General features: G+C 47.0%; 1 protein-coding gene across 1 annotated transcript in view; it reads right to left on the reverse strand.

Moving 5' to 3' along the window:
- NRDE2 (NRDE-2, necessary for RNA interference, domain containing) overlaps nucleotides 1-10,400 on the reverse strand; it is a 36,330-nt gene that overhangs the window by 5,754 nt on the left and 20,176 nt on the right. The window contains exons 7-10 of the mRNA XM_014543674.1: nucleotides 9,299-9,432; nucleotides 5,686-5,806; nucleotides 3,194-3,369; nucleotides 1,011-1,397 (exon numbers count right to left, since the gene is read on the reverse strand). Of these exons, the coding sequence (XP_014399160.1) occupies nucleotides 1,011-1,397; nucleotides 3,194-3,369; nucleotides 5,686-5,806; nucleotides 9,299-9,432 (818 nt within the window). The remainder of the gene's footprint in view (nucleotides 1-1,010; nucleotides 1,398-3,193; nucleotides 3,370-5,685; nucleotides 5,807-9,298; nucleotides 9,433-10,400) is intronic.

A 10,400-nucleotide genomic window follows, 5' to 3' on the forward strand; every position in this document is an offset into this window, starting at 1 on the left:
CAGTCGGGTCAAGTTTCTAAGCTTTCTAAATCTCCGTTTTCTGGCTAATGAAAAGAAAATAGGATTCCACCGAGTCTCCTATCTACCTATTCCAGGATTTCTGTGAGGATCAAATGAGATGATGCACGGGACAACGCTTCACAAACATCTGGTTAAAGTGCAAAATGTTTGCACCTGGCTATAAATCAAGTCATGTTCCTGGGCTAAAGAAACTCCAAGGAGGCTAGTCGCTAGGGAGAAGCTGGTGTTGCTATGTGACATCATTACCCGGCACCCACAGCAACCGCTTCTGGGCTGGGCTGTGGGCCGCATTTTGTGCCATGGGGTCTTGGCAGTGTTGGCTGCGATTTGGTGGGGTGTCGCTCCGGGGTGGTAGCGGGGCCTGTGTCCCATTTGGGGGAGGCTGAGTGTTGCTTTGTGGGCTCCAGGTCCATGGTGCCGTTTATTTTTAAATGGCCAGTGTGCGTCATGGCAGCTCCTGCGTTGAGTGTCTGTCCCCTGGTGGTCAGTGCGTGTCATAGCAACCGGCCGGGAGGACACTTAGCCTTTTATATGTAGAGATAATACAACCTGGTGTGTGCAATCTGTAGTTAAAATGTCAGAACTTTGGGGGTTAAGATTCTATACTAACTTTGGCCAGCAGAGGGCGGAAGAGTCTATTCTAGACAAATTTCTAGCAGATACATAGATAAGAGAGCAGGGTAAGTAGCTTATTTTATCTATTTTAATAAGCCCCTAAATCCTCTAACCCTGCTTAAGCTTAAGCTTGGTTCTTAACACTAAGAGCTCACATAATCACAGGCATCTGGTGACACAAGAATCAACACAAATAGCCCAGTCACTCCTGCGTTCCTCTTCATTGCGGCCCCTCTGAAAGGGCAGCCACACACCAGGTGCCGTTAGGGTCCCCGAAGGAGGTGCTGTGGCCCCGGACCCTGAAGAACACCAAGAGCCTTTATAAATAGACACAAAAGGAAGTCCCCACGCAGGGTGGAGGGGGCCGGAGTTACCTTTGCAATCTCGTACCGCAGCCAGGAGGAGCAGAGCTGGGACCTCTCCCTGCCTGAAAACAAAGGCATCACCAGGTGGAAGATGTTGCGGATGAACTCCTCGCCCTCTCGGCTGTGACCCCTGGTCCAGCGCCGGCAGCCCAACTGGTCCGTGCGACCAACACAGCTGACGCCAGAAAATGAAAGGTTGAAAAAAGTCAATGGCTGTTCGTCATAAAGTCCGTTATCGAAGATGCTGTTCTCATCCATGGCCAGGTAGAGGCAGGAGGCTGGAGGGCTGAAGCCAGCAGGCACACCCAAGAACTGCAGAAAGGCCACAATCAGCTGGAACTGAAGAGCTTGGCTGGAAAGTCGGATTAGAGATTGTCCAATATCATCAAACAGCACCTGCAATAAAGACAAAGGGACCTGTTCAGGAGCTCGGTTTGTTTGTTTATTTATTTATTGTAATAAACAGAAAAACCATCACAATTCTCCCACTATTCTCTTCACATGATTGTATAATGATTCAACATCATACAATTTTAAACAGGTAGGAGCTAGATTTTCTGCAAGATGCAAAAAAGCTGGAGGCCTCTCAAGACAACCCAGAGCACTGCAGGAGAAGTTAGCAATGCTGGTAGGGCTCCCACACTCCTGAGATTCTCAGAAGGAGGGAGGCCCATGAGTATGCTGGAGCCAAAAATTTTCAAAATATCCTGTTGGATTCATAGAAAATCTAGAATCATTCACTTCTGAAAGGACACATAATTGCTTTGTAGTCACAAGTGTAAATTTTTTTTAAGATAGAAGAATAACTTTATTGTTCTGTGTTTTTCTGGTACAAAATTGCTTCAGGAAATGAAAAATATGCTAAAAAAAAAATAGATAAACAGCAGGAAGGTAAGGGAAGAAGGAAACTACAGGAGCAAGGACTGTGTTGAGAGCAGTTTTAAGAGCCTAATACCAACAGTGAGTGTTCGTGGCTGACTTCAGGTAAAACTTTAAAATGTAAGGCCACGGAGACTACCCTTTGTTCCAAGGTCCTGCACATCTGAGTGGTCTTTGTGGCTCTGAGCAAAGGACTACCTGAAGTCAACTAATCAAAACCATCAGTCAATCAGAATCTCCAGGCTTGGGGTTGAGAAAGCTAAGTGACAAGAAACTGCTGGCAGCAGTGGTGTGCTCCAGAAATAAGCTTCCAGGAAACTGCCCAGATTTTGAGCCTTGAGAACTGACTCTGGAAGGGTAATGAACTCTGCAAAACCCTCAACCACCACAGAAAGACCCCAGTCCTCCCTGAACCTTCCAGCTACAGCCAGGAGAGGGAGCTCACGTGCACACTCGCCACATGGCAGTCCCCTCACCAAGCACTGATGGTTCAGCAGTGAAGAAAACAGGCAAACAGCTCCACCCTCGAGGCATGTAACAGGTAGGGAGGGTCACAGACAACAAACCCTTCCAAAGCTGACAAGCCTCCCTACTCTGAGTCCATACTAACATGTTATATAACATATACTTATTATACTTTATTCCAAGCAATATAACATGTATCTTGTGAAACTGGGTCAATTCCAGGTATCAAAAGAGAATCTTTTCCTTTATTTTAAAGGAAAGCTCCCAGAGCTGCGGCCACGAGGCAGAGCAGCATGTACCGAGTCACACGGCAACGGCGGTAACAGAGCCAACGTGAGTTAAACGCCTGGCACACAGCAGGCTGACTGCTGGTTCCCTCTCCAGCAAGACTAGCTGTACGCCGACTGTCCCCTAACGGCCTTACATCCAGTCCCCCTTGTCTTCTGGAGTCAAACCTATCGGCCATGTTTCTGAAGATACAAGGAGGGCGGGGAAAGTGGACACAGTTAAAGAATCCAGGACAGGGATACTGTGTTTTTAAACCCTGAGCCCTCCAACTTCCATGTGAAAAAGTAACTGAACAACCTGGAAGACCACCGCTCCTATTCAGGGGCAGGAACTACCTGGTCAAGTGCCGCTCAGCTCCACATCACCAGCAGCCAATGACATTCTACCCTGGTTTTCAGTGAGAGGGAAGTTTCCAGACAAGAACAAGAGCCAGGCTAGCATCTCCTAAGCCAGGCAAGTGCTCTGAGAGCCCAACACCTTCTTTGGGCACCAAACCCAATGGGAATGGGAAGAAGGCAAAGACCCCATGGCTGGCGTCCCTCCTGGGGTGGGGTACTTGCCTGTCTCTCCGGATCCTCACAGTCTTCCTCGGTTTGCTTCTTGGTCTTATCAGGGCGCCACGGCCGCCAGTGCCTCTGGTCTCGGGACCGCTCAGCAGCAAGCCAGATCTGCCACCTGGGCAGGGTCTTATCTCTGATGTCCTGGTCATCCTCTTCTGGTTCATCATCATCATCATCTAGGCAAGAACAAAACTTCCAGCTCACTAACCAGCAAATAAAACCATCACCATCAACACCCAATCAACCTGCATGCCAGCCACTGTGGTGGCCCCTGGAATGCCAAGATGGTTAAGAGCTACCTAGGCCCAGCCTCTGGAAGGCTCAGTGGCCTTTACCGATGGGCTCTCCTGTAATCACAATCAAGGTCCCCCCAACAGCGGTAGGTCAGCTGCTGAAATCAAATGATTTTTAACACTATCACACCAATGAAAATGAGAAGGACACACATTCTAGAACAGCGCTGACCAACACAACTCTCTGTGGTGATCAAATGTTCCATATCTGTGCTGTCTGACAGAGCAGCCACCACCACAGGGCACTTGAAATGTAGCTGGTAGAAGAAATGAGTTTTTAATTTTATTCCATTTTAATTAACTTTAATCAAAATAGCCACACGTGGCTAGTGGCTGCTCCTGGACAACACCATTCTAGAGTGCTAAGTGACATTTAATGACAACATTGGTTTAGATTTTCTTAAGCCATCAGAATTTTTAGCCAGAGACCTTACGATTATGACCTATGTTCACGTCTTTCAAAAAATGTCAATTCAAGACATCCTGCAGTGATAGCCTTTATCCTTCAGTGATAGCCTCTACTTCACTGTTTCCTGACTCTGAGCGTGCAGAATGGAAGAGGACAAGAGTCTGAATCACCTGCAAAGTTCCACATTTAAACAGAAACAAACGGCATGTAAAATGGTACCGCCACTTGGAAAAGTTTGGCAGTTTCTTATAAAATTAAACATGCACTCACCATTAGGCCCAGCAATTGCACTTTTAGGTGCTGATGCCAGAAAAATGGAAACCTATGTTCACACAAAACCCTACCCACTAATGCCCACAGCAAAGCCTTATTCACAACAGCCCAAAACTGGAGACAACATACACAAACTGGTACAGCTATGTCATGGAACACTACTGGGCAATAAATATGAATGAACTATTGACACACACAACAATTTGGCTGAATCTCAGGGGAACTATGCTAAGTGGAGGGAAAAAAACCCAATCTTCAAAGTTACACAGAAAACAAGTGCTGGCAAAGTTACCCCAGACACCTGAAGGGCCCCGCCTAAGAGGTGACAGACATGCCACCTGGCCTGCAGCTCTGCACTGCCAGGCAGATCACAGCCAATCCCAAGTTTTCATTTCTCAGATGAAAGCTGGAAGGTGACACCTGTGAAAAGAGGCTGGCCGAGCCTGGTGAGCGCCCATCCACCCCTTTCTCCCTCACACGTGCAATGAAACCAGGTGAGTGAAGCAATTCCCGAATAGCTAAGAGCTGCACTGGCCAAAACGGTAGCGTTAATATGTGGCTATCAAGCCCCAGAAAGTGGCCGGTCTGAACTGAGATGTGCTATAAAGGGAAAATACACACCAGATTTCAAAGAGTTCGTATGGGGAAACATGCAAAATACCTCATTCGTTTCTTAATGTTGATTAAATGTTGAAACATTAATGTTTTTACTACTAGTTAGACAAAACACGTTATCAGAATTAATTGCCCCTCTTTTCTGTTTGCTTGTTTTAGGTGGCTACTAGCGAATGTGAAGTTACACATGTGCTTGAGTTATATTTCTACTGGTCAGGGCTGTTTTAGAGGGTAACTCTGGAAAGTACTTTGGGTCATTTAGAATGACATTTATAGAAGTGCTAGTTAATAATTATTTTATAGTATTCCTTAAAAGGCATGTATTTTCAAATGATCTGGACACTGCCAAGAAAACAAAAAGACCGTCTTAAATACACACTGAAATGGGGGTGGGGATTAGCAACAAGATCAGGTCTTCAGGAGCCTGAAAAGGAAAAATGAAGCATTTCCCCTGAGAGAACTCAAAACCTGCAAGCGTGATGCAGAGAGGGGTCACCTGTTTCAAAGGCTCTAAGACAGCGGTTCTCAACCTGTGGGTCGCGACCCCTTTGGCGGTCGAACGACCCTTTCACAGGGGTCGCCTAAGACCATCCTGCCTATCAGATATTTACATTACGATTCACAACAGTAGCAACATTACAGTTATGAAGTAGCAATGAAAATAATTTTATGGTTGGGTCACAACATGAGGAACTGTATTTAAAGGGCCAGAAGGTTGAGAACCACTGCAAGAGGAAAACAGTCTATGCTCCTGGGACATCTACTTAATGTACTTTTGACATTGATATTTGTACAATGTTCCTAAGCTACTGCTAATGGCTTCTACATATAAACAAATAATCATGATGACGTACAAACAAGTTCCAGAAGGAAAACTCACACGTGTGCTGCGAGGGCCTTACCTGGGTTGATGACCACCCAGCCGCCCCGCTCCTGCTGGTGCATCCACGCTCTCCAGCCTCGGGCGCCCTTCTCCCCAGCCCGGGGCTCTCCGCTGTCCCAAAAGGGCTCAAAGAACTCCACCTGTTCAGATGTAAGACATGGAGGTTAGCCCAACTTGTACAAATCTGCTGAGTCACCAGGCAAATTAAGTGCGGGCTATGCTTCGTGAAACCTTGCCCGTCATCAGTCTCTGAAGTAGATATAACACACACCCCAAAACAGAAAATGTAATTATCTAGTGGTGGGGGGGAGCCTCTATGGTAGCCCTCAGGGCTATGGGATTCACACCCTTGGGTATGGGCTGGACCAAGAATATGGCAAAAAGTGATGGGATGACACGTCCAAGATTGGGTTACAAAGACTGGCCTAGGTCGCTGAGAAGGGGAGGAGCAGAATGGCTTCCCAGTTCTGACCCTGGTCGGCCAGTCTCACAGGAAGCACTGGCACTGCAGGCCCCCTAACTGATACCCGGAGTCACGCTGCTTTTGAGACCTGCTGAGGGGAAGGGGAGCCAAGGTTTCATCAGGACAGACGCTGAGGTCTTGAGGACGTGGCCACATCTCAACTACCTGCTCCTAACACCTGGCACAGCGCCCAGCACCTAGTAGGGACTCAATAAACACTTGCTGGCACAGAGCTGAACATGGCAGGCACCCAATGAAAAAAAGGTCTGCAAGCCTGGCCCCTCCCTCACTGAGGACATTAGGTCCTCAGTGCATGGTAACCAGTTCAGTGGCAGTAAGTCCACATGGAACAAAATGTGGACACAGCAAAGGACAGGAAAGCGATCATGCTATCAACCCACAGTAAGGACTTTAAAAAATATATTTTATTGGTTTTTTACAGGGAGGAAGGGAGAGGGATAGAGAGTTAGAAAGATCGATGAGAGAGAAACATCGATCAGCTGCCTCCTGCACACCCCCCACTGGGGATGTGCCCACAACCAAGGAACATGCCCTTGACTGGAATCAAACCTGGGACCCTTCAGTCCACAGGCCGACACTCTATCCACTGAGACAAACCAGCCAGGGCAAGGACTTTATAAGAGAGCCAATAACTGGCTCCATGGGAGCTTTGTAAGGAACCTTTGAAGAGGATACCAGGCTTTGAACAGGCACACGGGGGCCAGGAGCCGCAGGATTATCCAGCCTGAGCCCAGAAGTGCCTCGCACGCCAGGGAGGGCGGTGTCCAGGAGAGCCACGAAGGCAGGGCGGACAGCATGACATGGGCCCTGGATGCTGAGCACACGTCAGCCACCTCAGGAAGGGAACTGGGAAGACTACACTCCCTCTCTTTTTACATTTATGTTTTATTTTTTAATTGATTTCAGAGAGGAAGGGAGAGGGAGAGAAAGGTAGAAACATTAATGATGAGAAAGAATATTGATTGGCTGCCTCCTGCATGCCCCCTAATGGGGATTGAGCCCGAAACTGGGGCATATGCCCTGACCAGGAATCCAACTGTGACCTCCTGGTTCATAGGTCGATGCTCAACCACTGAGCCACGCCAACCTCGCTACACTCCCTCTTTACAGGTTTTATTTACTCAAAAAAAGGTGTTTTTTTTAAAGTGTGATAAATGGTTATAACCAATTTATTTATTCCACAGAAACACAGACTAGTAATACCAGACTCTGCCTGCTTATGGTGACGACTTACTCAGAGATACAGAAAGTCACTAAATAAAAAGCTTTATTTCAAGGTTGCCATGTAAATACTTTGCAGTTACCTGTGCTGTTAACCCCAAGAGCTTGGATCAGGCTCTCCTGACACATCAGAGAGGCTGCCGATGCCCACAGTCCTGGCCAGGGCCCTCCCGAGCCCCATGAGAAATGGCTCTCATCAGACTGCGAGTGCCAGCAAAGGGGTGGGCATGAGCATGACCCTGACCCTGACCTTGAGCCCCGACCACACACCCCATGCTCTGCAGAGTTGGCTAAGAATCACTGCTGTAGCACAGCATACTCATAAGTAGCAAAGTATGTCTTAAAATAACTGTTATCTGGCTTACTATACAAATAATCAGTTATCCCAATATCCACCAATATTCTTTAACCCAACTTTGTCTGGAAAAAAAATAGATAAAAATAAAATAATAATGATATTTCTCTGCCGAGGCCGACGTAATGCAGAGAATGGGAGCATTTTGAGAGGCAACCACGCCCCCATGAGCCTTCTCCACAGCCCGAGTGAGATGACCCCAGAGGAGCTGCAGAAGCGGAGGAGGGAGAGTTTAACACTCCGTGCTCACGCAGTCGGTCAAGAACAACCCAGGTGCTCACCAACTGTCGCAACAACAAGAAGCTCCTGGGCCGAGTGATGGCTGGACAGGCACTGCGACATGGTGCTGGAGAAGTGAAGGAGATGTGGACCGGGGGCCCCATTGTGGCGAGGCAAGAAGACGTCCAAGCCAGTCCACAAGGAACGGCTCCTGCGCAGGGACTCGGCCTTTGTGGTCCTGCGGAACCCACTCATCGCTGGCAAGTAGGGGTTCCTCCCTGCTGTCCAATTCACTCCCCCGTCCTGCAAAGACCTGCCCTTCAACAGGAGAACAATAAAATCCTGTGTTTTTTCTAGTGGGAAAAAAATGATGGTAAAAATAGTCTTTATAGGCAATTCAAAAAAATTCTACAAGATGGAGACCTTAGCCTCTCGAGAAAGACCTCTGAAAGGTCACCATGAATTCAGGTATCCTATCCCTCTCCACCATTCCCTTGGCAGAACAGGAAACCGGGTATCTTCCATGGAAAAGGGAAAAGGCTTTCTTATTGAATAGCTCTGTAATAGGGTTTTCTTACTGCTTCACATCACAAATATTGGCCACGCTCACCTGTCACCTGAATGACCAACCCTTCCCCAATTAGGATCGGTGCTGACAAAGTGCCAGCGTGGCATTCCCTTGGCAACTCCAGCAAAGATGTGAGCAGTGGAAAGGTTACGAGGGGAAGTTACAAAAGACTCACCTTAGAACGCACAAAAGTAGGCATGACAATGGTTTTCCTGACTGTGGGCATAACTAGCATTTAAACAAGGGCCGTAAGTAAGGGAAAAAGGGACATAAGTGAGTCTTTACATTGGGGGGTGGGGGGGACTCTTGTTTTATCTCTCCATGTTTCACTACCTTCATCATGGAAGTTTCCTTGGATTGCTAGAATCTATCTGAGAAACAATCCTCAGCAGGTCTGATACAAAGGAAGATAGGTATTTTAAAAATACTACCACCACCGCTCTAGCTGGTTTGGCTGAGTGGATAGAGCATCAACCTTCGGACTGAAGGGTCCTGGGTTCGATTCCAGTCAAGGGCATGTACCTCGGTTGCAGGCTCCCAGCCCTGGTCATGGGCATGCAGGAGGCAACCAATTGATGTGTCTCTCTCACATCAGTGTTTCTCTGTCTCTCCCTCTCCCACTCTCTCTAAAAATCAATGGAAAAATATCCTCAGGTGAGGATTAAAAAAAAAAAAATACCACTATCACCTCCCATGATCCATCCCTCCCCCCAAAAGAGAGAGGAGCAGGGAAGGAAAGAGGGGGAGGGAAAAAGGGCGGAGAGAAAGGGAAGCAGAGCTCCTACCTGCCCTCTGGTGGGCAGGTCTTTCACGCTGTCGGGTTTGAAGAAGGTGAAGTCGACCATGGCCTGGAACAAGGAGACGGCCTTCTCCGCGTGCCCAGCTTGGCGCAGGAAGTGGCACTGCTGAAGAAAGAGCGCTGAAAGCGACAGAGAACTCTGGTTAACACCATCGAGGAAAAACAACCTGATTCCTAAGATACAGTAAAACACCGAAAACATCTTCTCCCTGAAATCAGTTACTGCTGAATTTTCAAAGCTGTGATACCTACATGTCCTGATTTAAAAGGACTCACAGAAGCTCTGTAATCAAAGTATATTCATTTAATTTTTATATGAAACCACCACAGAATACAAATATTAACAATAAAAACTACATATACATAAATGTGAGGCAAGAGATTGGTCTGAATATTGTTATCAAAAACTCAAAGGATTGTTTCTCAGACAGATTCTAGCAATCCAAGGAAACTTCCACAATGAAGGTGGAGAACCATGGAGAGATAAAACAAGAGTCCCTCCCCCACCCCAATACAAAGACTCACTTATGTCCCTTTTTTCCTTTACTTATGGCCCTTGTTTAAATGCTAGTTATGCCCACAAGAAAATTTCTAGAAAAGGATGGCATGGTACATTTTTTTTTTGACCAGAAAGCCAAGACCTATACTCAGTGGATCACTAGATGGCATTATTCACCAGCAATTTTCATCATATGCTCAGCGTCAGCTGTAACCAAATCAAGGTTCCACGCTTGAACATTTCAGTTTGCCTTAAGTGTGGTGCAATTCCATTTACTAAGTAATGTTGAGCTAGTTGAGCATATCACAAATGATAGCACACACGAGGCTCGTTTTGCCAGTGTGGTAAATGCTTGTTCTCTCTAGAGCAGTGGTTCTCAACCCTGGCTGTACATTAGAATCACCTGGGAATCTTTTTAAAATCCTGATTTCTGGGCCTCATCCTCCGGAAATTCTGTTGCTTTGTTATGGGGTGGGGCCACAACATTAGTAACAAAGAAACAGAATTTCCGGAGGATGAGGCCCAGAAATCAGGATTTTAAAAAGATTCCCAGGTGATTCTAATGTACAGCCAAGGTTGAGAACCACTG

The sequence above is a fragment of the Myotis brandtii genome, unplaced genomic scaffold (assembly GCF_000412655.1).
Source record: "Myotis brandtii unplaced genomic scaffold, ASM41265v1 scaffold332, whole genome shotgun sequence".
Lineage (NCBI taxonomy): Eukaryota > Metazoa > Chordata > Mammalia > Chiroptera > Vespertilionidae > Myotis > Myotis brandtii.